The sequence below is a fragment of the Barbus barbus genome (genome assembly GCF_936440315.1).
Source record: "Barbus barbus genome assembly, chromosome: 26".
Classification (NCBI taxonomy): domain Eukaryota; kingdom Metazoa; phylum Chordata; class Actinopteri; order Cypriniformes; family Cyprinidae; genus Barbus; species Barbus barbus.
In genome coordinates, this window is record NC_136754.1 from 17852402 (window position 1) to 17879312 (window position 26911).

The following is a 26911-nucleotide window of genomic DNA, read 5'->3' on the forward strand; positions in this document are numbered from 1 at the left end:
CTTGAAAACCCATTGCCAGTTATTGCAAATGCTTGATTGCAGTTGTTGCTGCAAAGGGTGGCACAACCAGTTATCAGATTTAGGGGGAAATTACTTTTTCGAGTAGGGCCAGGCAGGTTTGGACAGCTTTTTTCCCTTAATAAATGAAGAAAATTTCCACATTTGTTCATGACAGTGGTTATTTTGGGGACATATCCCCAGCCTTTTTCCTGGTTCTTTGTCATGTAGAAGTTACATTTTTAGTCTTGTAATATTAATTATATTTAGGCACTGTCCTCATGTAGAAACATGGCCTGGTGTACAACTGGGAAGGTTTTCCCAGGCACTGTGTTGAGGAGGGCCCACTTAGATCCTTTATGGTATAGCCTACTCTTTGAGCCTGGTGGACAGGGGTACCGTATCACCCATGAAAACGTAGTCCCAGGCTGTGTAAATTGTAGAATACATATAAAACATAAATAGGTATGTGATGCTGAATAAACAGAAAATGAGAAGATGTTATACTATTTGGACTTGTAATAAAGTACACCTCATTAATTGAATAATACATATCAAGAGAAATTGTAAAATTCATGATAGGATGTGTATCATCCCATGACTGTTTAATGAACCAAAAAATACCAGCATGATCACTGTATAATATTGTCATGTTGTAGCTCACATCATATGCATTTGTTCTTACAATAAAATAATTAAATCACTATCACAATATTTCTTAATATTTCACATTCACCATAATTCTGAATTTCATTATTGTCATATTTGTATCCACATTTCTGTTTAAATGCTTTTAGTATACAGATGCAAATAATTGTAATTTTTGTTTAAATAAATGTGAATTATTTTAGCAATCCTCATATTCCAGCGATTAAGTAATAATGTTTTCTTTTCTTGATTGTACACATAGTTGCAAGAATAAATTTTTATGTCAGCAAAGCCTAGCCATTAAACTGAAAAGCAGTTGTTTTTGTTCAGACTGACACAGGAGTCAAAGTGCATGGTTAACCGTATTCCAGTGCCGATGGTGCTATTTGGGGTTAAGTGTTTTTCTCTGGGCCACATTGAAGGGGCACGCAATGTCTAGTCTACAAACCTCCTGTTACCAATCTCCATTTAAATTAATTTATTAGGACAATGCAAGGTTTGCAATGCACTGTATATATGTAATTATCTAATGAGAGGAATACACCCTGTTGTGAACTTTACCCTAAAGAGCGGTGGACTCACTCAGATATGAGTGAGGGACACCAGCAGAAGAAAACTGGTGTCATAATTTAGGTACACCTGTAAGTGTAAAGGTGTACGAGTGCACATCTATAGATTGAGAGATGTGCAGAGTCCGGGAGGGACAAAATGCATTCTCTAAGGCACTAAGAGCCCTAGAGGCAATTAGTGCATTTGAATGTATAAATACCGAGAGAATGTGAGACGCTAGAAGGGAGGTTCTAGTCATGAATCGCTCTACCAACTCTAAATTCCTACCATTACAGACGGGGGCATGCCCCGAGTTTTAGCGAATAGGTCAGATATGATGGTCAAAGTAGTGGAATAGTTAGGTGTTTTGGAAGTGTTTTTTCCCCCCGCTCACTTAGTGCGGAAGAGATTGAACAAAGCTTGAGAATATTTGTTTTTAAGTTTGTTGTTTTTATTATTATTATTACAATTTGTCTTGGGTTTTTTTCCAACTCCTTATTTTTATTGCTGTGATCAATATTATTATTATTTTTTTTTAAAGACTATTTTACTTTCTTTCATGTAAAGCACTTTGAATTACCATTGTGTATGAAATGTGCTATATAAATAAACTTGCCTTGCCTAAAGACAGTTGGTTAAGGTATCAGAGATGAGAGAAATACCTTGACCTTATATTGATGAACTATTAAGATAATTGACCTTTAATGGACTTCCCCTGGAAATTTCTGTAAAGACTTACGTACCATGTCTTCACATTTACTCTTAGAAGAATAGTTGGAGGTATGAAGGTATAGTTCACCCAAACATTGCATATTTGTTTAAATTTTAATCAACCCAGGCACTTAATACATAATACATAATAATGCTTCCTCCAGAAGTCCAACCTGCCCTCTCACACCACTGACATATTTGTTTAGAACTGGTTTATACTGTTTTTTCTTGTAAACAGGGCTTAATCTGTGCACATTTCTCTCCTGAGTCAGACAAGATTACTTTTTTGAGCAATATTATGGATAAAGGACTCGTATTTTAGCTGGAAGCAATGACAATGACAAGGTTTTTTTTTTTTGAGGTGGATTTGTTTGCCACCACTCCTTTCATAAGCAAGGTCAAAGGTGAGTCAGAAATTAACACATTATTCGGTTAATCATAGTTCTTTACCAAACCACTTGTATTCCTAGACTCTGAGCAGACTGTCATGTCTTGTAATGTCCACTAGAGGACAGTCCTGTAATCTGATGAACCTGCGCTCAAACAACAACTATATTCAGTGAAATAATTTTTCCAAGTATTTAAATGAATTCAAATTCCTCAATCCTGCTGAAAACTATACCAGACAAACCTTCCTAATAAAATGCTTGTGTTGATGCCTGCTAATGCAGATTTCCCAATATATGCTGAGGTCACATGACAACCCTGTTCTAGTCCCTGAGCTTTGGGGAGTAAAATGACCTACTTATAATTAATTAGGTAGTGATTGCACTTTTGTGTAATGTGGTGCCTTTAATTTTAGAAAATTAGGGTCAAAGTAGTTACTTAGTGTAGAATTCAAGGCAATGCACCATAGTGTTCACCTCCTCCAGTTGTTACAGTTTTTATCTGGGTCAGTCAGTGCATTTAGGAGACTTTCATAAATCCATTTAGTGGAGGCTCAATCAGTTCTTCATAGCATAAGCTGTTTTCCAGCTGATTAAATAACATTTAGCATTGTAGAACCAGGATAAGATTTGACTGTGCCAACAAACAACAAGGTCTCCTGCAAACTTCTGATTAAACTTGGTAAAGCTGTCTCTGGACATTTGTTTCACCAGTGGACAGGAAAGAACAAGCTAGAATAATAACCATCAGCCAGGGGAAAGCACCGTATGGGCCCCTCTCATCCTTACCTTGAAAACACCATCAGTAATGTGCAAAGCAAACAATAACAGACCTTCCCTCTCTACAGTCTCTCCTTCTTCACCCTCCCCCTGGTTGGTGTCTTTATTAACCACACCCATTTCCTCCATTGTGGGAGGAACTCTCCAAGAGCAGCATCACTCCTGCATTCCTGCCAATGTGCACTGTGCTTCCTGTGGCCTGACTGTAAACCAGGCCAGACTGCTGAGCTGTTTCTATGGTGCTACATCAGAGGCTTAAGAGTCACTGCACGCAGCCAATCAGATGGCTTGTGGGGAAACCGTGTGGGCTGTAGTAGAGTGAGTGAGTGAACTTACTTTTGTTTGGTACAGAGAGGACAACTTTCCTAGAAGAGCACACGGAGAAGAAAACTCAACACTTTCAATAGAATGGCGACCTGTTTCTGTTGGCTGCAGTCTCAGCGTGGACATTGAGTCTTTGAAGCTACTGAGTTCAGTCACTTGCCACTTGTATTGTTATAGACCACTTTCTTCATGTTTTATGGGAGGGAAGTGAGAAAACGACGAGGAAGACTTCACCCTGAAAACAGGGTCAGAAAGGAGTCGTTTTTGGCATCTGCTCAGGACAGAAAGGAAGTTCTTCTGAAAGCTGTAGAGAGAAAATTCAGTTGCCATGGCAGATAATGTTACTGAGGAGACCGATAACTACCCTGGCAAAGATGAGCTGGACTGGGGGTATGAAGAAGGTAAGGATTCAATGAGAGAATCACTGGATAATTCTCCTCTTTGTGAAACATGAAACTTTATTTTCACACCCATGATCAGGAATTACTCTAAAAACAACCCCGTCTCATTCGCCTGAAATACATATATACTTCCGATTCTTTAAATACACAGACAAAATTAGACAACTGAGATCTGAGACCACACACAATGCTGTCGCTTTATAACCACGTCAGAACATCTTTTGAATCAGCACTCTATATTTTTTACTTGTAAAGTGTTTTTTTTAATTAAATAAGTGCATAAATAAAACTAAAATAGAATTGCATAATGCATGTTTATTATGTTAAAAATTGTATTTAGACCAAGATTGTTCTTTTTGTGAAGAGAGTCTTTTTTCCGAGCTTTATTTCTAGTATTTCTAACAGTGTTCATCTATTCTATATAATATGTATTCTTTACTAGTGAGATTTTAGATCAAACAAATGCATAGTGAATAGTCAAAGAAAAGAGGAGCGAGTAATACATATAGACAGGGCCAGATGAAAAGCAGCAGAGGGAAAAAATTAGCACATCCTGTATCCCCCTGTGTCTGCTATTCCTGTTGGACCCCTCAGTAATGACTTTGAGGCACTGGAGTTCTGGCAGCCTTTATTTAGTTACAACATTGGGACAAAAAAAATAATAAAAAATGGAATGCCACTGTTTATTATCTATGGCAATGCCAAATATTTTATGTGTAAATTGACACAAAGTATCATGGTACAAAAGGTTGATTGGTGCAGAAGTTTCAAGGTTGAGCAGCAGGCTAGTGGTTCATGAACAAGGATAGTGTTAGCCGCAAGATAAGTATGCTTTGATAACTGCATTAGAATGAAATGTTATCACCATTTAAAGGTTGATTGAATCAACGTTTTTGTCTTTTGTGCATGAATCCAGGTGTTGAATGGGGTCTTCTGTTTCCTGAGGCAAATGGAGAGTACCAGTCCCCCATAAACCTTAACTCTAGGGAGGCCCGCTATGACCCGCGGCTCCTGGAGGTGGGGCTTAACCCCATCTATGTCGTTTGCAGGGACTGTGAAGTCATTAACGACGGTCATACTGTGAGGATCATGCTCAAGTCCAAATCAGGTATAACATGCTGAATGTTCACTAAAAATGATCATTCTGCCATTATTTTCTCCTCTTTCTTCCTTGTTTACCATCATGTCATTCAAAATTCTTCTCATCATTTTTTCATTTGAATACCAAAATATATATTTTTTTAACTACAGTTGACAGAAAACAGCAAAAAAGTACCATAAAAGCACCAAAAAAGAACGTTCAAAGATTCCAAATAGATTCAAAAATTGCATTCTAGCATTCGAAAGGGAATAAATGTTATCAGTGGATGATTTCTACACTCCAAAAATCGCTGGGTTATATTCTCTATCCAACCGCTGGGTTGAACATGTTTGGTCATATGTTGGGTTATTTTTTTTCCAGTGTTGGGTAGTTTTTGTGTTACACAGGCATTGGGTTAGTGGCTGGGTCAATCTCACTGGCAGCTGAAACTACACACCCCTCCCCCTCCCTCAGATGAAACAACAGAGCGCAGGCTTTTTGCATCCTCTCCAAGAGAGAGCAGTTCTCAGCATTTGTTTAGAGTGTAAAACATCTTACTTTGTTCACACAATACTGTTTGATTGCAAAAGATAATAATAACAGACAAGTCAGGTGCAGGGTTATTATACTCAACTAAAACTAAACCATTAAGGTAACACTTTATACCAGGGGTGTCAAACTCAGTTCCTGGAGGGCCGCAGCCCTGCAGAGTTTAGTTCCAACCCTGCTCCAACTCACATACCATGTAGTTTTCAAATAAGCCTTAATGACTTGATTAGCTGGATCAGGTGTGTTTAATTAGGCTTGCATCTAAACTATGCAGGGCTGTGGTCCTCCAGGAACTGAGTTTGACATCCCTGCTTTAGACCAATTCTGTCACAAGTCCGGGCCCTGCGCTTCTCCCTGTCGCCACCAGAGGTCACCATCTCCCTTCCACCCGGACTCACCTCACGTAATCACGTACACCTGCCACATCACGTACACCTGTCACATTACACACACCTGTCCCACTCATTACACCCACAGCTGTTCCCAATTGCCACGGACTATTTAGTCTCCCCTCTCCCACCACTCTGCCTGGTTGCGTTATTTGATAATTGTTATTTGTCATTGTAATGTTTCTAGTGTTTGCTCTGGGCTGGGATACACGCACCTCATTGCCGTTGTTGTATCCCAGTCCTTTTATGTTTTGTTTTTTGTGCCGTGTTGGCCTTTTTGTTCCTGATTAAACTTGTCACCTGCACTTGGACCCTGACCTCATCTTTCCACGGTGCTTTTCACGGCGTCCCGTGACAGAACGCAACCAGCAAGATGGGTCCAGCAGGGAGGTGCCTCCACATCCGCCAGGGAGACCGGAGCATGGAGGATTATGCCAGGGACTTCATTAGAGGAGCTCGTCAGTCGGCGACGGAGAAGACCTGCCTCATGGTCTTCTTCTGGGGAGGCCTGGCTGAGCCCTTCAAGTCCCTGGTACCATACTGGGACCCCGGGGAGTCGCTGGAGGACTACATTAACCTGGCTCTGCAGGTGAGCGGCTCAGCCTTCAGGTTGGGGTTAGCGGCGGAGCCCGTTCACAGTTCTTCCGAGGCGGCGATCCGGGGGACGGCGGTGGCTGCGCCCAGTGCCTCGCGCCCGCTTCCAGAGCGTCCTGGTCTGATGTGCAGCGTGCGGGAACCCTCGCTGATGTCGGTGCGAGCAGCGTGGTCTGCTCGTGGTCTTTCCAGGGCGGCGGTGCCCGCTCTCAAGGCTCTCGAGGCGGCGGTGCACGCTCACAAGGCTTCCGAGGCGGCAGTGCACGCTCACAAGGCTTCCGAAGCAGCGGTGTCCGCTCACGATCCTCTCGAGGTGGCGGTACACTCTCACAAGGCTTCCGAGGCGGCGGTGCACGCTCACAAGGCTTCCGAAGCGGCGGTGCCTGCTCACGATCCTCCTGAAGGGGCGGTGCACGCTCACAAGGCTTCCGAGGCGCCGGTGCCCGCTCACAAGGCTTCCGAAGCGGCGGTGCCCGCTCACGATCCTCTCGAGGCGGCGGTGCACGCTCACAAGGCTTCCGAGGCGGCGGTGCCCGCTCACAAGGCTTCCGAAGCGGCGGTGTTCACCCACATTCCTCCCGAGACAGCTGTGCTCCCCCACGAAGCCCCCGAGAGAGCGGTGTTCGCTCACGTTCCTCCCGAGGCGATGGTGTTCGCTCACGAGGTTCCCGAGGCGATGGTGACCGCTCACGTTCCTCCCGAGACAGCTGTGCTCGCTCACGTTCTCCCCGAGACCGCTGTGCTCGCTCACGTTCTTCCCGAGACAGCTGTGTTCGCTCACGAGGCTCCCGAGACAGCTGTGCCCGCTCACGTTCTTCCCGAGACAGCTGTGCTCGCTCACGTTCTTCCCGAGACAGCTGTGCTCGCTCACGTTCTTCCCGAGACAGCTGTGCTCGCTCACGTTCCTCCCGAGACAGCTGTGCTCCCCCACGAAGCCCCCGAGAGAGCGGTGTTCGCTCACGTTCCTCCCGAGGCGATGGTGACCGCTCACGTTCCTCCCAAGACAGCTGTGCTCGCTCACGAGGCTCCCGAGACAGCTGTGCTCGCTCACGAGGCCCCCGAGAGAGCGGTGTTCGCTCAAGAAGCCCCCGTGAGAGCGGTGTTTGCTGATGTTCCCCACCCTGATGTGCCCCCCGAAGCGGTGGAGCCCACCATTGCCCGCTCCAGGGTGGCAGCTCCACACTCACCGCGGTGGTGGCTGCCGGCTCTGCCCTGGGTCTCCATCCCGCCGGCGCTGCCTCAGAGCCCAGGTTCCCTTCCTCTACACGGGCCTGGCCCACCATCCCTCCCCCTGTTCCACCTCCCTCTGGACTTTTGGGGGGATCTTGTGGAACGTCTGGAAGCCGTTCCTTAAAGGAGGGGTCATGTCACAAGTCCGGGCCCTGCGCTTCTCCCTGTCGCCACCAGAGGTCACCATCTCCCTTCCACCCGGACTCACCTCACGTAATCACGTACACCTGCCACATCACGTACACCTGTCACATTACACACACCTGTCCCACTCATTACACCCACAGCTGTTCCCAATTGCCACGGACTATTTAGTCTCCCCTCTCCCACCACTCTGCCTGGTTGCGTTATTTGATAATTGTTATTTGTCATTGTAATGTTTCTAGTGTTTGCTCTGGGCTGGGATACACGCACCTCATTGCCGTTGTTGTATCCCAGTCCTTTTATGTTTTGTTTTTTGTGCCGTGTTGGCCTTTTTGTTCCTGATTAAACTTGTCACCTGCACTTGGACCCTGACCTCATCTTTCCACGGTGCTTTTCACGGCGTCCCGTGACAAATTCTCACTGTTAACTAGTTGCTTATTAATATGCCTATTAAAAACACATCGGCTGTTTATTAGTACTTATAAAGCACATATTCTGCATGACCATATTCTATATCCCTAATACTACCTTACTAACTATTAATAAGCAGCAAATTAGGAGTTTATTTAGGCAAAATTTGTAGTTAATGGTTTGTTAATAGCGAGGATTGAACTTTAAAATAAAGTGTGACCAAAAATTGTTATTTGAAATAAAAAAAGTGTACTGATGTAAAAAAAGTAAACTTATTTTATTTCAGCTAGTTTAATAGGCAGAATGTTTAATTTATATTTATTTTAAATTGATGTACTAAAATTACAAACTGAAATAAAAATGAACAAAAACTATAGAGACATTTAAAAGCAACAAAAACTAATAAGAGTGACCAAAACACAACAAAGTTAATTAATTTTGACTTGGATCTAATTCAAATTATTAATAACTATAATAGTGTCTCAATTATACTGAAAAACACTGATCAGATGGGCTAGTTTTATGAAGCTTTTTTCCCACATGTTTCTTTCTTGTAAAAATATCAGATTTATATGTTAGCAATTTCTTGATACTGTAATCTTGTAGTAGTTTTCACAAAAACCGAAGTTCTTCTAATTAAAACATGACAAATATCAGGCATTGTATCTGCCTTGCATTTATCGATTTAATGATTACTCACTAGCTGCATCATGAGGGTGATTAAATAATGACAGAATTTTCATTTTGGCCTGAACTATCTCTTTAACCAAGATCACATTAGTGGCATTACAAGATGTTTTGCTTTTCTAGGTCACAGAGAGGTTAAATGACATAAATCTGCTGTCTGTGAGAAACCTATATGTACAGTGAGCTTGTTTTATGTCATTTCATCCTGTTCTCTTTCCTGTGAAATTTGTAATGTCTCAGTTGTGACTGGGGGTCCGCTCCCTAGTGACCATGAGTATGAACTGAGTGAAGTGCGCTTCCACTGGGGGAAAGAGAACCAGCGGGGATCTGAACACACTGTCAACTTCAAGGCTTTTCCTATGGAGGTCAGTGTCACTCAGCCAGTGTTGGCCGTATCATCATTTTCTCTCACTTACTCATCCTTTCTGATGTTTGAGGGACAGACTAAAACAAGCCTGCGTCACACCACACACATAAACAACACATATTTATTTTGGGGCCTATATTAATAGGTCACAGTATTCACTCTGCAGAAGCAATGCAAGTTACACCAGCACGTCAGCTGCTGTATCCACTTGACTTACTGTATAAGGAAGGAAGCCTTTTTAGCTACAAAACCATAAACTGGGAGCTCAATCCATGTCATAACCAACAATACCACATGCTCCAAAGAGGGATTTATCATCAAGTGATCTATTTAAATCACCTGTTGCTGGCACCTGCTCTCCTACTCCTGGTCTTCTGTACACAAGTAGAAAGATAAGAACCTGCTTTTAACGTGTTACCATGTTTGTCAACCTGTTATCATATCACATTTTCTCAAGTTGTTAGCACAACTGCAAGTCAAACCAGTCTTTTAACACAACACAGAATTGGCATCATCACCTTCATAATATACATATACTTTGTAAATGTTAATTTCAGAGTTCAGTTTATTGCAGATCACTCAATTAGAAATAAATATCTCTAACAGCTTCATCTAATCCACTGGAACTCTACATTATTCAATGGCGTGGAGGAGGCCATGGGCAAGAAAAAAGGCATTCTTATCATCGCCCTTTTTGTGCAGGTATTACACTTCCCCACATGGAGGTCATCGTAACAGATACAAAACTACACAATAGTGTTGTGGAAATAAACATGGTATTAGTGGTGTAAATATAGAAAGTCTTTCAAGAGAAAGGCTGTTGACATTGGTGAACTAATTTGTTCTTTGCAGATTGGGAAGGAACATCTTGGGCTGAAGGCCATCACAGACGTCCTGCAGGACCTGCAGTATAAGGTGAGCAGAAGAGCTGGCTCACTAGAGACTATAGCCAAAAATATGACATATGCTTGTGACCTAAAATTTATTTTTTGTGTGTACAGGGAAAGACAAAAATAATTCCATGTTTTAACCCCAACACATTACTGCCTGGTAAATTCATAAACTATTATACTGATATTTGCATTTTATTTGCATGTTTTGATATTTGATCTTTGCTGACAACATCTCCAATGTCGCCGTTGTTTTGTCTGCCTCCTTCAGATCCTCTCTTAAGAGATTACTGGGTGTATGAGGGCTCTTTAACCACACCTCCCTGTAGTGAGAACGTCACCTGGATTCTTTACCGTTACCCCCTTACCATCTCTCAGATGCAGGTAACACCTCCACAGCTATTATTAAATATTACTATTACTTAAATATGTATGAAGTACAGCATATATAGTAGTGGCCAAATGTGTCTGGCCTAGGAAAATTGATATCTTTGCCCTATTCAAACATGATGTTATGTTGATGTAAATTTTCTAAGCATATTGCTTAGCTGTGCTTGGAGGGTGTTTATGTGCTCCATGTTTCAGTTCTGTCATTTGTGATAACACAAGGAAACATGCTTATTGAGGCATGCGCATGACAATGGCTGCTAATCAAATACAAGAGAAAAACAGTAAAATATTAATAATTGATTATATCATACACTGTAAATTTTTTAAACCAGCTTCAGCAGATTTTTGAGTTTGAACTTGTTGTATTCAGTTTATACAACAAAAAGTTGAGGAAACTCAAACATGTCCTACAAAAATAAGTTGAGAAACTAAAAAATCTGCTGAAGCTGGTTGCCTTAAACTTTTAAGTTTTCTCATTTTTTTATAGTGTATGTATACTTTATTTACTGTGAGCTTCTTGTTTTTTAATATGCATTTTGTGAGCTGTAGTTTGCCTTTTTTGCCTAATAATTTTTTATCAATACCTAAGTTTAGTGGTTTTCTCTTACTAATATAAACTTGTAGGATTTCAGTAATATTGTGAAATTTATTAGCATGCCTATTAATAACATATTGGCTGTTTATTCATACTTATAAAGCACATATTCTGTATGACCAAATTCCACATCCCTAATCTTACCTAATACCCAAACTTAACAACTACCTTGCTAACTATTAATTTATTGAGGCAAAAGCCATAGTTAGAGTTTTTTTAATAGTGAGAATTGGACCTTAAAATAAAGTGTGAGCAAATAACTGTTTTCTATTTTAATGTAATTTATCCCTGTGATGGCAAAGCTGAATTTATTCCCGTTTTCAGTGTCACAATGTTCCTTTAGAAATGTTTCTTATATGCTAATTTGGTGCTTAAGAAACATTTATTATTATTATCAGTGTTGAAAACAGTTCTGCTGTTTAACATTTGTTAACACTAAAAAGAATAGAACAGCATTTATTTAAAAACAATTTTTTTTGTAACATAAATGTCTTTACTGCCATCACTTTTTACGTCATCAGTTCAATTCAATGTATCCTTGCTGAGTAAAAATATATCTTTCAAATATCAAAATTTTGCTGACTCCAGAGATGCTCACAAGTCTCTGAGCTAGAGTCCAAGTCAAGTCTCAAGTCTTTAAGCTAGAGTCCAAGTCAAGTCTCAAGTCTCTGAGCTAGAGTCCAAGTCAAGTCTCAAGTCTCTGAGCTAGAGTCCAAGTCAAGTCTCAAGTCTCTTTATTATATTAAGTCTCTGGTTATAATAAGTGTTGCATCACGTACAGCGACCCATCCAACACTGCATAGCTATATATAAAGAATTGAAAGCATGTGATATGTTATTATGACTCCTTTATCTATTAGCATACAGTATCAGCTTTGATTTTTATATATAATCAGTGTAAACAGGCTATTGCAACATGACAAAAACACCAAGAATGCTTTACTTTTAAGTTAATATTATCTGTATTTTGCCTTGTAGCATGAGAACACAGTACAGTACAGACCAAAAATTAAGAAAGACTTAATATGGTCAAACATCACATCGTAGCTAAATGCAAAACACTATTGCAACAAACCAAACGATGTGAAATATATGAAGAGTTCAGATGCAAAAGCCATCTGAAATTTTCTTCAGAATGATTATTTTTTATCAAGCTTGTATATTTAAGTTCAATAATTTCACTTAAATGGCAATGCAAATGCAACTAATCATAGTTTATAAACTACTGTAAGTCAACACATCCCAAACTCTCAAACCAGTGTAATGTTACATGATCAACAATAATCCTGTAACCTGTTTGCAGACAATGTTAATTAACGTGATGGAAGCCAGCGGCACGTAAATGATTACGTTAATCGACCACCACAAGTTTGGCAATTAACCCTTGTATAGTGTTCGGATCTGTAGGACCCGTTTTCGTTTTTTATCAAGAGAAAACATATACGATTAATTATTTTTTCAAACTCAGACTCATTGGCCTTGGCTCATTTTCTGTGAAGAATATATATCTGAACACATTTTCAATGACCACACTCAGTCCCGGCGCCATGGGCGGGCAATGGGGGGCCTGGCCCGCCCTGTGAGTCACTAGTGCCCGCCCTGGACGAGCCTGCTGAGTAAAGAAAACTTTGTACTATTCAAACATCAGTTATTATTTATTTACCCTTGCATTGAGAAAAAGCGGATATCTGTTTCCTCCAGGCTGTGCGCGGCGCTCAATCTGAAAGGAGGCGGGGTGGAGTTACGAGTAGAGCCCTGCATTTCGGCCCTGGCCCGACGGTCCCCGACTTTTTTACGCCTCTAGAGCCGGGCTTCGGGCCAATTTCCACGTCATAGTTCAGACGCGGGCCGGGCATCGGGCCTGTTTTGGGTTTCTCCTTATTTTATATTGTAGACATCTATCCATTGGCGATTAAAAAAATTGCCGCGCTGGTGGAAACAACACGAGACCGTGCCGCGACTGAGAGCAGCTCGATGGTGTTTAGTGTCTCGCAGCAGCAGCAGCTGTTCTGCGTTAAAATGCACGCAATAGGCTAAAGCTTGCTGCAAAACCCCAGCAAACATAACCATGAATGTGTCTGCGGGAAATAGTAAGGAGATATTTGAATTATTTACTACTAAACTAATTTTTCTGAGTCTGTGTCGCAAGGATGAAGTTACTGATCCTGACTCGTCGTCTCCTCATTAGACGCGCCTTTAGAGAGAAATGCATCTTTATTGATTATGATTAAAATTATAATAAACGAGTTTTTGTTTTCATTTTTTTTTATTTCATTAAGTGATAATTTAAAGCTTTCTATAGATATATGTACCATGTCTGTGAGGCATGTATTCGCTCAGCTTCGGTTCATTTTTGGGAAGCGCTCCTGTTAAAGACGCAGAAAGCGTATCATGTTTCTTTTCTTTGTTTTATAAAAGAACTACCTTTTGTTGGTATTGTGAGTGCACACAAATACAAGTAGACCCTTTACAGGTCCGAATGATGTATTACTCTTACCTTTATCAATAAATAAATAAATAAATGACGGCGTAGGTTATTTTAATTTGTTTCCACTGAAATAAATCCATGTGTTTGCTGGTGCCTCCATGTCCTGCAGAGCGCGCTTTAGCTTCCACTCTCCACACAAACTTACATATAGGCTAGCGCACATTATTATTATAGCAGGTTTAATGTTTAAACATTGTTATATACTTGAACTGTTTTAGTATATCTATAGATTTTATTTTAGGCACGTCGTGATGATATGAGAAGGCTAAATTGATCAAACATAGGCTATGATCAGCTCATGCCGCTGGCCGCTTGGTCGTTACTTAAAAAAAACAAAAACTTATAGGCTATTTAACGAACAAAAATGCTCCAAACGTTTTTCTAAATTAACTTAATAAAAAAACAAAACGAAATATGTTAATTTTGCCATTACACACAAAACTGAACAATTGTAATTGCCGAAACAGTAGTATAAACTGTTTTAGGAGAAGGGGGAAAAAAAAGACGGGCTCGGGTTGGACTCGGGCCAGTAATTCTGATAAGCTGTCTGACGTGATCGATTTCAAAAGCGAAAGTGAAACCAATAAAACAGCGCACATAAGAAAGCGATTGCATGCTTTAGCGAGCGTCAGCGACTCACCCCCCCCCCCCCCCCCCCCAACCAACAAACACACACACACGTGATTTGTGCCCCCCCTGGAAATTCAAATGCCCCCCTGATGGAGGTGCCCTGGCGCCGGCTCTGACCACACTGGTCACACATTCTCTCACACGCACGCACGCACGCACACACACACACACACACACTCACTCACTTGGATATGTGGTTTACGGGACTCTCCATGGGCGTAATGGTTTTACTAATGTACCAACTGTATAATCTATCCTTAAATCCAAAGCTAACGATGAATGGCACAGCAGTCGACATGTTTGTTCGTTGTCCTCTAATGTATGGCGGCCGCGCCTAAAATAAAAAAAATAAAAAAAATAAAAAAAGTGTGGCCGCACCGCGCGCAGCAGATACGTAGTACGTCACGTGTTACATGGGCAGGTTATAGGTAACGGAGGGAGGGGAATAACAGCGAGCTCATCATCAGTTGTTTCCTAAAAATAAACATTGTTCACAAGTCCCGCAGCTCGAGTCCGAGTCGAGTCTGAAGTCTTTCGAGGACGAGTCTCAAGTCGAGTCTGAAGTCACTGTGTGTGCGACTTAAGTCGCACTCGAGTCCGAGTCTCAAACTCGAGTCCCCATCACTGACTCCAAACTTAAACTAGTGCATAATGCCTCATCATCTCTTAGAACACTAATTTATATGAACACATAAAAGGGGAAATCATAAACTGACTTGACGTGACTTAAACAGAGTGGGGTTTACCACAGTGATATACATCATAAGTTGTAGAACAATATATGCTGTTTGTCTGCAACTGCATTATCTTTGATCTCAATGACTGGCAGAGCAGGGGTACTTTCAAGTAAAGGCCAGTCATATATTGATTATGAGGTCAAACATGAAAGCAGGTCAGGGTCTTGTCTGTTTTTGATGACTATAATTATGTGTTTGATATAAATCGTTTCCTTTTCGGATTAAGTCATCATGCAACACTGATATGTTATCCCCATTTTGTACTTGAACAGGGTATATGACCCTGCTAATGTTATGACTTCAAACAAATACTTCAGACTATTGTAATTAGAAGTTACAATGGAGATATAATAGCGAAAAAGAGGAAAAAATAGAAAAGCTAAGAAAATACTTTTGCTTTATCATGTTTCCAAAAAAGCTCACACCCAGGGTCCACATTCAACACTCACATAAGAAAGTAAAAGAATGGAGTTACTCACCAGTGTTCTGCCATTTAAATCCTCAAATTTATTTATATAGTGCTTTTCACATCACACATTTTTTCAAAGCAGCTTTACAGAAAGTCAAGATGTTAGTGTTTATAATATCGTTATAGTTGCATTTATCAGATTAGAGCTGGTCGATAATAGAGTTTACATTTTATGACAATACAAGCAATCAAGCTGTTAAGATTTGCTACTATACATCGCTTTTACGTGAATATGCACTGTGTGTATACAGATAAAGCTGGACATAAGAGTTGGGTGATAATATAGTTACATTTTGCGAAGAAATAAAGAACATGCAGTTGAGATTTGCAATACTGTATATATTGCTTTATATCCTGTATGTATGCAGATAAAGTTGGATATGATATATAACTATACTGTATATAAAACTGTGATAATACTGTTTACTCTTTTGTGACAATACAGGCAATCACACAACTGAGATTTTCTATATAGTATATATAGCTTTATGTGCCTATACTATATGTATGAAGGCAAAGTAGGATGTACTATATATTTATACTTTTGTATAATTAACATGCTTTTAACATATTGTTGGATGATAATGTGGATTACATTTTCTATGACATAACAATCAAGCACAGTACAGCTTAATGTGAGTGTACTGTATCTGGGTAAAGTTGGTATAGTAGATTTGTGACCCTGGACCACAAAACCAGACTTAAGTCTCTGGGGTATATTTGTAGCAATAGCCAAAAAAGCATTGTATGGGTCAAAATTATTGATTTTTATTTTATGCCAAAAATCATTAGGATATTAAGTAAAGATCATGTTCCATTAAGATATTTTGTAAATTTCCTACCGTAAATATATTACAACTGAATTTTTTGATTAGCAATATGCACTGCTAAGAACTTCATTTGAACTGTTTAAAGGCAATTTCCTCAGTATTTAGATTTTTTTGCACCCTCAGATTCCAGATTTTCAAATAGTTGTATCTCGGCCAAATATTGTCCATATATCAATGGAAAGCTTATTTATTCAGCTTTCAGATGATGTATAAATCTTAATTTCGAAAGATTTACCCTTATGACTGGTTTTGTGGTCCAGGGTCACATTTTAGGATGGTGATGGATATGGGATAAAGGGGTCATCGGATGCCCACATCGGATTTCCACAAGTTGATATGATTCTTTAGGGTCTTAATGAAAAATCTACAACATACTTTTGTTAAAACTTCTAAATTTTAGTGTAAAAAACACCCTTTTTACCCTGTCAAAATCAGCTCTGTTTTCAGAAAGCTGTTTTTTAGTCCATGTTGCTTTAAATGCTAATGAGCTCTGCTGATCCCGCCCCTCTCTTCCGTGGGGTGACGAGCAGACTGTAAACTTCAGTCGCGAAAAACCCTTATACTCACCTCTTCTGTAGATGAAGCTGGATCACAAATGATTTGCACGAACACAGACGCATTTAGGCAGATCGGGATTGGCGCATTCCCTTCAAAACGAAAGTAAAGTTAATCCTCTGTGTCTTCAGAGGCTCAGATGTTGGGAGTAAACGACGACTGCTATATTCATTATTACATCCAACAACAAAACACCACAATCACTTAATCTGAGACATTCTTATCTTCCCCTGCACCGGAGTCGACACAATGGCGGACAGCTCTCAGCTCACTCAGGGCGAGTCTAAGGTAAGACGGTCTTGTCAAGGATTAAAAAAAAAAAAACACTGGGTGGATTTTATCATTATAGGATGGATGTGTACACACACTTCCAACACACATTTATGTTCAAGCAACTTGTAAAGTGAACTTTGCATCCAATGACTCCTTTATTGTTACTTTCGCTTTGAAGTAAATACGCTGATCCCCAATCTGCCTAAATGTGTCTATGTTCGCGCGAACCATTCATGATCCAGCTGCATCTACAGAATTATGGATTTTTTATGAATCTTTGCAAATCGCCTTTCCTAATAATGTGCTAGTTAGACAGTTTCGCGGCTGAAGTTTACAGTCTGCTCATCGCTCCACGGAAGAGCTGGTGGGATCAGCAGATTCATTAGCATTTAAAGCAACATTGACCAAAAAACGGCTTGCTGAAAACAGAGCTGATTTTGACATGATAAAAAGGTGTTTTTTACACTACCATTGAGAAATTTTAACCAAAGTATGTTATAGACTTTTAATTAAGACCCTAAAGAATCATATCAACCTGTGCAAAATGGGCATCCGATGACCCCTTTAATGTATTTGGTCTTGGCGGAATCGATCTTCTTCATTGCAGCTGCTGGTTATTGCTGTAGTTGTAGATTATTGCTGCTGATGAAAGCAAGTACATGAACTTGCTACTGCCAATGCATGGTGATACGGTGCCATGAGTATTTAAGACATACTGCTGCTGCACAAATAGCATATAAAATAACCTGTAGCAGATCTATACAGGTGGAATTGGGGAAGGTGGAGGGTTTCAGAGAAACTCTGAAAACGTGCTGCAAGAATCTCAAGTGAATGCTAGCTAGCCACAAAAATGCAAGGCAGTAAACTCGTTGGCTGCATATGCAGCATGAACTGATCAGCTTGTGCCAAGCCGTTTAACTCTCTGAATATCATCAGTTAAGTTAACAACCCGTCAGCCTGTGCCATCTAGAGTTTCATGACTGAACCATATATTTATATAAATATTAATGAATAATTTGTTTGATTTTACAAACCCGATTCCAAAAAAGTTGGGACACTGTACAAATTACGAATAAAAAAGGAATGCAATAATTTACAAATCTCATAAATTTATATTTTATTCACAATAGAATATAGATAACATATCAAATGTTGAAAGTGAGACATTTTGAAATGTCATGCCAAATATTGGCTCATTTTGGATTTCATGAGAGCTACACATTCCAAAAAAGTTGGGACAGGTAGCAATAAGAGGCCGGAAAAGTTAAATGTACATATAAGGAACAGCTGGAGGACCAATTTGGCAACTTATTAGGTCAATTGGCAACATGATTGGGTATAAAAAGAGCCTCTCAGAGTGGCAGTGTCTCTCAGAAGTCAAGATGGCAAGAGGATCACCAATTCCCCCAATGCTGCGGCGAAAAATAGTGGAGCAATATCAGAAAGGAGTTTCTCAGAGAAAAATTGCAAAGAGTTTGAAGTTATCATCATCTACAGTGCATAATATCATCCAAAGATTCAAATGATTAAGGGTCAAGGCCGGAAAACCAGACTGGATACCCGTGATCTTCGGGCCCTTAGACGGCACTGCATCACATACAGGAATGCTACTGTAATGGAAATCACAACATGGGCTCAGGAATACTTCCAGAAAACATTGTCGGTGAACACAATCCATCGTGCCATTCGCCGTTGCCGGCTAAAACTCTATAGGTCAAAAAAGAAGCCATATCTAAAGATGATCCAGAAGCGCAGGCGTTTTCTCTGGGCCAAGGCTTATTTAAAATGGACTGTGGCAAAGTGGAAAACTGTTCTGTGGTCAGACGAATCAAAATTTGAAGTTCTTTTTGGAAAATTGGGACGCCATGTCATCCGGACCAAAGAGGACAAGGACAACCCAAGTTGTTATCAGCGCTCAGTTCAGAAGCCTGCATCTCTGATGGTATGGGGTCGCATGAGTGCGTGTGGCATGGGCAGCTTACACATCTAGAAAGGCACCATCAATGCTGAAAGGTATATCCAAGTTCTAGAACAACATATGCTCCCATCCAGACGCTGTCTCTTTCAGGGAAGACCTTGCATTTTCCAACATGACAATGCCAGACCACATACTGCATCAATTACAACATCATGGCTGCGTAGAAGGAGGATCCGGGTACTGAAATGGCCAGCCTGCAGTCCAGATCTTTCACCCATAGAAAACATTTGGCGCATCATAAAGAGGAAGATGCGACAAAGAAGACCTAAGAGAGTTGAGCAACTAGAAGCCTGTATTAGACAAGAATGGAACAACATTCCTATTCCTAAACTTGAGCAACTTGTCTCCTCAGTCCCCAGACGTTTGCAGACTGTTATAAAAAGAAGAGGGGATGCCACACAGTGGTAAACATGGCCTTTTCCCAACTTTTTTGAGATGTGTTGATGCCATGAAATTTAAAATAATCTTATTTTTCCCTTAAAATGATAAATTTTCTCAGTTTAAACATTTGATATGTCATCTATGTTGTATTCTGAATAAAATATTGAAATTTGAAACTTCCACATCATTGCATTCTGTTTTTATTCACAATTTGTACAGTGTCCCAACTTTTTTGCAATCGGGTTTGTATATTGTGACGAGTCGGCTGCCTCCCCCCTATCCATCATCACCACCCCGTCCCGTATTCGCCGCCCTTCACCAGGCTCCCGACGGGAGTGGGTGTGTGAGAGAGGAGGGGCGCTGAACACGCAGGGCTGGCGACGTGTGATGAGGCGCACCTGACGTGAATAGAGCCTCATCACCGCCGCTGTTTAAACGCCGAGCGCGCCTCTCCTCGGGAGACCGGACTCTTCCCCGTGCATGCACACTGGTGTCCTCGTGGGTCCAGGAAGGGTGCGTCGAGGAGGACTGCCGCACCCGTTAGGCGGCTGACGGGCCAGTATGCCGGGCCGCCGAGTCCCCCAGAAGCGCCGGGACCATAGGAGATGGAAGGAGCCGCGCAAGAGACGCCGCCGCCGCTCGCTCCCGGCCCCGAGAGGGGAGCGCGTGCGGCCACCGGACTCCGCCCCTTCCCTGGACCCTTCCCTGACGAACACTACCCTCCTTCACTAGCCCCGCGGCACAACGAGGACACCAGATTCCCCGTTTATTTGGACACTTTTCCCCCTTTGGACACTTTTGTACATTTTATTGTTTAATAAAAACCTCTCCGAGGCTTGACGCCACACCCACTGTGTCTGTCGTTTGCTCCTCCCGCCACAATATTTATATTTGTTTCAAAGTAATTGAATTTTAAATGTGTCATATGCACAAAAATGTTTCATAAATATAATGCAAAATACAGGTTCATGAATTAAATATACAGGTCCTTCTCAAAAAATTAGCATATTGTGATAAAGTTAATTATTTCCTGTAATGTACTGATAAACATTAGACTTTCATATATTTTAGATTCATTACAACACAACTGAAGTAGTTCAAGCCTTTTATTGTTTTAATATGGATGATTTTGGCATACAGCTCATGAAAACCCAAAATTCCTATCTCAAAAAATTAGCATATCATGAAAAGGTTCTCTAAACGAGCTATTAACCTAATCATCTGAATCAACTAATTAACTCTAAACACCTGCAAAAGATTCCTGAGGCTTTTAAAAACTCCCAGCCTGGTTCATTACTCAAAACTGCAATCATGGGTAAGACTGCCGACCTGACTGCTGTCCAGAAGGCCATCATTGACACCCTCAAGCAAGAGGGTAAGACACAGAAAGAAATTTCTGAACGAATAGGCTGTTCCCAGAGTGCTGTATCAAGGCACCTCAGTGGGAAGTCTGTGGGAAGGAAAAAGTGTGGCAGAAAACGCAGCACAACGAGAAGAGGTGACCGGACCCTGAGGAAGATTGTGGAGAAGGACCGATTCCAGACCTTGGGGGACCTGCGGAAGCAGTGGACTGAGTCTGGAGTAGAAACATCCAGAGCCACCGTGTACAGGCGTGTGCAGGAAATGGGCTACAGGTGCCGCATTCCCCAGGTCAAGCCACTTTTGAACCAGAAACAGCGGCAGAAGCGCCTGACCTGGGCTACAGAGAAGCAGCACCGGACTGTTGCTCAGTGGTCCAAAGTACTTTTTTCGGATGAAAGCAAATTTTGCATGTCATTCGGAAATCAAGGTGCCAGAGTCTGGAGGAAGACTGCGGAGAGGGAAATGCCAAAATGCCTGAAGTCCAGTGTCAAGTACCCACAGTCAGTGATGCTGGTGTTGGTCCACTGTGTTTTATCAAGGGCAGGGTCAATGCAGCTAGCTATCAGGAGATTTTGGAGCACTTCATGCTTCCATCTGCTGAAAAGCTTTATGGAGATGAAGATTTCATTTTTCAGCACGACCTGGCACCTGCTCACAGTGCCAAAACCACTGGTAAATGGTTGACTGACCATGGTATTACTGTGCTCAATTGGCCTGCCAACTCTCCTGACCTGAACCCCATAGAGAATCTGTGGGATATTGTGAAGAGAAAGTTGAGAGACGCAAGACCCAACACTCTGGATGAGCTTAAGGCCGCTATCGAAGCATCCTGGGCCTCCATAACACCTCAGCAGTGCCACAGGCTGATTGCCTCCATGCCACGCCGCATTGAAGCAGTCATTTCTGCAAAAGGATTCCCGACCAAGTATTGAGTGCATAACTGAACATAATTATTTGAAGGTTGACTTTTTTTTTGTATTAAAAACTCTTTTCTTTTATTGGTCGGATGAAATATGCTAATGTTTTGAGATCGGAATTTTGGGTTTTCATGAGCTGTATGCCAAAATCATCAATATTAAAACAATAAAAGGCTTGAACTACTTCAGTTGTGTTGTAATGAATCTAAAATATATGAAAGTCTAATGTTTATCAGTACATTACAGAAAATAATGAACTTTATCACAATATGCTAATTTTTTGAGAAGGACCTGTATATTTGTGACCCTGGACCACAAAACCAGTCATAAGGGTCAATTTTTTTAAATTGAGATTTATGCATAATCTGAAAAACTGAATAAATAAGCTTTCTATTGATGTATGTATTGATGATGTTATAATGCGACAATATTTGGCCGAGATACATTTTGTACTATTTGAAAATCTGGAATCTGACGGTGCAAAAAAAAATTAAAAATCAAAATCAAAATATTGAAAAAAAAATCACCTTTAAAATTGTCCAAATTAAGTTCTTATTTTGTGCATATTACTAATCAAAAATTAAGTTTTGATATATTTACAGTAGGAAATTTACAAAGTATCTTCATGGAACATGATCTTTAATGATTTTTGGCACAAAAGAAAAATAATTTTGACCCATACAATGTATTGTTGGCTATTGCAACAAATATAGCTGTGCTACTTATGACTGGTTTTGTGGTCCAGGGTCACATTTACAGTCAGTATTTTTTGTGAATTTGCCCACCAGTGCCCACTGTGGAAAGTGTTAATTTTAGCCCCTGTTCACATCTAAACCACCCACTGCAGTGCACAGGTGAATGCTGGCCTTCTTTCAACTAACATTCAACACTTTGCTCTGCCCCAGATTGAGGAGTTTCGTCGTCTCAGGTCCCATATTAAAGGAGCAGAGCTTCCAGAAGGCAGTGACGGGATGCTGGGGGACAACTTCAGACCCACCCAGCCCCTGAGTGACAGGGTGATCAGAGCAGCCTTCCAGTAAAACCCCCACTGCAGGATACATTTTAATCAGCCATGGGTAAATTTTCAGGAGATTGTATTCTGTTCTTTGTTTATTCAAGCGGAGCGCCCTCATTTGAGCATAATGTGATGGCTTATGTGGCTTTGGCTCCTCTTTGTAAAGGAGGAGTTAGATTAGGCTCCTCACATTAGCTGATTAAATGTCTCATTGTCTGTGTTGCATCAAGAGCCCATCTGGATTTTCCGAATGCAAACCTGTTAGTACTTCCAGAATTAAACAAAACTGATATGACATCTCCATATGACCAATAACTATACAAAAGCTCCTGCTTAGCGTGCGTTGGCTTAATGGAAATAGGCCAAGTTCTCTTAGCAGTATTGGCATCACTATACAATAGAGTGCTGCAAGGGTTAGAGTAATAGAGTAACCCACTTCCTTCTGATCTAGGACTAGCTGCAGCATTGTGTATAGATCTGTCTATTTCTAGAGCTCTCAAGGGGGACACCTGGGTCTGCCTGCATATTACTCATTTTGAAATGAGACTTTGAGCAGGCTAATTTAGGCCATGATGATGCAGTGCTACTAAAAGAGTCTGATGATGTAACCAGAGTAAGCTGAAGTATTACTCTGTTTATATACAATACACTTATGTTAAAAACAGAACGTTAAAGGAATAGTTCAAAACAACATGAAAATATGCTGAAAATGCACTCACCTCCAGGCCTGAACAGCTGATAAAAACATCACAATAATCCTGTCAATCAATTAACATCTTGTGAAGTGAAATGAGCCCGTAATCCATAATAATGTTTCCTCCAGTGAAAAAAGCCCATCCTCTGTTGTCCTCTCACTCCAAAAATCACTGACGTATTTGTTTGGGAACTGTTCTGGACTCTCTTGGTTTATAAAGTATCAAATAGTGCTTGATCTGCCCATATTTCCCCCCTGATTCAGATTAGATGACTGGAGAGTGCAATATTATTGTTTATTACAAACATGCAGCCTTTTGCTTCACAAGATGTTAATTGATGGACTGGAGCCATGTGGATTACTTGAAGATTATTGTGTTGTTTTTATCAGCTGTTTGGACTCTCATTCTGATGGCACCCATTCACTGCAGAGGATCCATTATGAGCAAATAATGTCAAATTTCTCTGAATCTGTTCCGATATAAATGGCTTGAGGATGTGTACATTTTCAGCAAATTTTATTTTATTTTTTGGCTGAACTTAGTGCTTGTCTTGTAACTTACAGTGACAAATAATCATTTTTAGCAGAGCTACTCCAGCACTCTTCTCTTTTCAGCACAAATGAGCAGTTTTATCCATGTTTGTTTGAAATGATGATGAAATAATGTTATTCACCTCAGATTTAATCCATTACATTGAGTCATACAAGCCATGAGCTGTAAATACCACAATAAACAAAAACCCTTCAAACACAGAGTAAACCACTTCCTACATTTTATATAAAAAATACCCAACTAGGTCAAGTATGTTGCCATCATATTCAAACCATGGTCATGAACTGTCAGTAAATCAGACTAAAGTCAGGAATGGATGTATATTAGTTGAATCATTACTAACCAGTAAAACTGATGTAAACAGATCAGGCAATTGTATGTCTCCTCACTAACTGCATTTGAAAGATCTTCTGACTTTCCTCTACTACTAAGCAAATTAGTAATGTCAAGACTGTTTTCTTTTCAGCATGTATTATTTTTTTCTTTTTATTTTTTTTTGGCTCACGTACATATTTATATAATGACACGTACACATATTTCCCATCGCTCTTACCTCTTACACACACACACACACATATGAGCACACTACTTCCTCTGTGCTAAGTAACAGAGAACACATGCATAACAAGTTGATGGATGCACAGTGAGATATTGTTCAGGTGTAATGGATATCTAATGGTCACATGACTGCCTCACAAATCAGCAATTTGTGGTTGGCATGAGAATTAGGGGTCCACAGATCCTTATTTTCACAGTCCTGTAGAATGAATAAAAAAAGTCCCAGTATGAAAGTAACAGTATAGCCCTATTATATATAGACAGTGTATCTATATCATCTATATATATCTGTATCTATGTATCTATATATATATAAATATATTTATATGCATGTAGATTTAAACATTTTTTTCTCTTACAGAGATTAGAATGATGAAGAACTAGATGAAGGCTCTACAATGTCCTGGCTAAAGTGAAAGTTCATCACTTCCTGTAGAGTTGCTTGGGCATTGTTTTGTAGTTAACTGTCCTGAGTATGGCCCTGATGTGCACAAAAGCAGCTTTTAATGTTCATTTAAAAACACAATTATACTGGATTTCATGTAAACAAGTGGAAGCCAGTGAGCATGAAGAGAAGCCTGGTGATAAGCTTGTATGGAAAAGTGAAGGAGCATATTAACGTTTGATGAATATTGTTAGAATACTGCAATTAAGAAGTTTATCAATATGTAGCAAGTGTGTAGTCCTATAAATGTGGCTTTATAGGAATATCATACTACACAGTATAATACACATGACTGACATGTAATGTAGGCAGACCCGTTCCATACACTGTTTGATTATTTCTGATATTCTGATACATCAGTTGACATGATCAGAATCAGTTTAGTCATATCAGAAGGTTTATATGTCTGTACATTGAATGCTCTTAAATATTAGTTCTGAAATAAATTTATACTGTTGAATGAACTGATTTAAGCTCAAAAGACTGGATGGGTGCATTTTGTTCTTTACCTGATGAACGAACAGAATATGAAGGACCATATAGGTGTATTGTGTTTAATGTTTGTTTTAAAATTATTTTGATACATAGCTGTATCGCTTAGATCTGCAAATTCAGGGCTCAGCAGGTGGCATACAGCAGTTTAATAGATAACTGGTCTATTGGTCTTTCATTATCTTGCTTTACACAACTTTTTTAGCAATGCTGTCTCTTTGTAGTCCTGCAAAAAAGGAAACATGATTCATTGACAGATATGTGATTGTGTGCGATATTATTTCTGAAACCTGAAAAGCCACAGACTCTGCTGTTCTCGTGGGAAACCACGTTCAGGTGAAAAGAACTGCTTACATACCTTGAAAATCCCCTTGTCATCATAACGACTGGCATGTAAGGAGTAAGCATATACAACCTGACATTTACAATAGAAAGCACAGTGTCATTTCTATGAGATTCTCACTGGATATTTGGGGGTGGGGGGGGTACTTATGTCAATATGTATAAGTCAGATATATTTATTCTTATGTCTTTCAAATAAACTTATGCTTTCAATTTCATTTTAGTGTGTTTTAATTTTTTTTTACATTTTAGTTTGTTTTCTTTCAGTTTTAGTAATTATCCTACACTTATTACAGTTAATTGTCAAGTTTTTTTTGTTTATTATTATTATTGTTATTATTTTATTTTGGCTTTAACAATAAAATTACTGATGTTTAATCAAGTGACCTATTTAAATCTCTGACACTTTGGTTTCATAAAAGGAAAATATATAAAAGGAATATTTGCTTTAACTGAACAACACCTCAGTCTACACACAAAGCAACAGCAAAAAGATGACTCTGTATTATGATGTTAGCATGCTGTCATTAAGGGCGTTGGCATGAAGCGAACTTACTGAGTTTTACTGATTATTATACTGATGACCTATTCCACTGGTCCGCAAGGAAACATTAACATCCCCCATAGCAACTAGCATATGCAGCTCCACCCAGCAGCTTCAAAGCCTCTTAAACAGTACATTGAAGCATTGAAGTTGTTTGTCTTCTGAATACAGAGGATCCACACCTGAGCATGACTAAAAAGTCAAAATCTTGTTTGTTTACATTGAAAAGGCATGCAATTGTGTGAAGTAGTAGGAACAGTAGAAAAGAATACCATGGTAAGATCTAAAGTACCATGGCACATTCAATATCATGGTACATAATGCAGCACAATGGTTTTACCAACACTACCATTTTTGTTAAGGTCACATAAGCAGTTGTAGCTACTCTTATTATCTTGCGTGTTGCTACAATGTAGTGTCGCTGCTGTGGTCCCACACATGTGAAGTGAAGTGAAGTGACATTCAGCCAAGTATGGTGACCCATACTCGGAATTCGTGCTCTGCATTTAACCCATCCATCGTGCA

At 40.2% G+C, this 26911-nt stretch overlaps 1 protein-coding gene across 1 annotated transcript; it reads left to right on the plus strand.

The window, feature by feature from the left end:
* The first annotated feature begins 3253 nt into the window (after window positions 1-3253).
* LOC306845985 (carbonic anhydrase-related protein-like) lies at window positions 3254-26059 on the plus strand. The gene is made up of 9 exons (XM_079379019.1): window positions 3254-3796; window positions 4713-4904; window positions 9122-9246; window positions 9855-9950; window positions 10101-10163; window positions 10250-10298; window positions 10410-10522; window positions 22649-22819; window positions 24925-26059. Exons 1-8 carry the CDS (start codon window positions 3724-3726, stop codon window positions 22781-22783), a joined length of 846 nt encoding a protein of 281 aa, XP_079235145.1. The 5' UTR covers window positions 3254-3723; the 3' UTR covers window positions 22784-22819; window positions 24925-26059.
* The last annotated feature ends 852 nt before the right edge of the window (window positions 26060-26911 follow it).

Coding starts and splice junctions, on each gene's coding strand:
- LOC306845985 (XM_079379019.1), top strand. CDS start 3,724: ATGGCAGATAATGTTACTGAGGAGACCGATAACTACCCTGGCAAAGAT. Junction 10,299..10,409: donor CCCCAACACATTACTGCCTG/GTAAATTCATAA, acceptor TGCCTCCTTCAG/ATCCTCTCTTAAGAGATTAC. Junction 10,523..22,648: donor TTACCATCTCTCAGATGCAG/GTAACACCTCCA, acceptor GCTCTGCCCCAG/ATTGAGGAGTTTCGTCGTCT.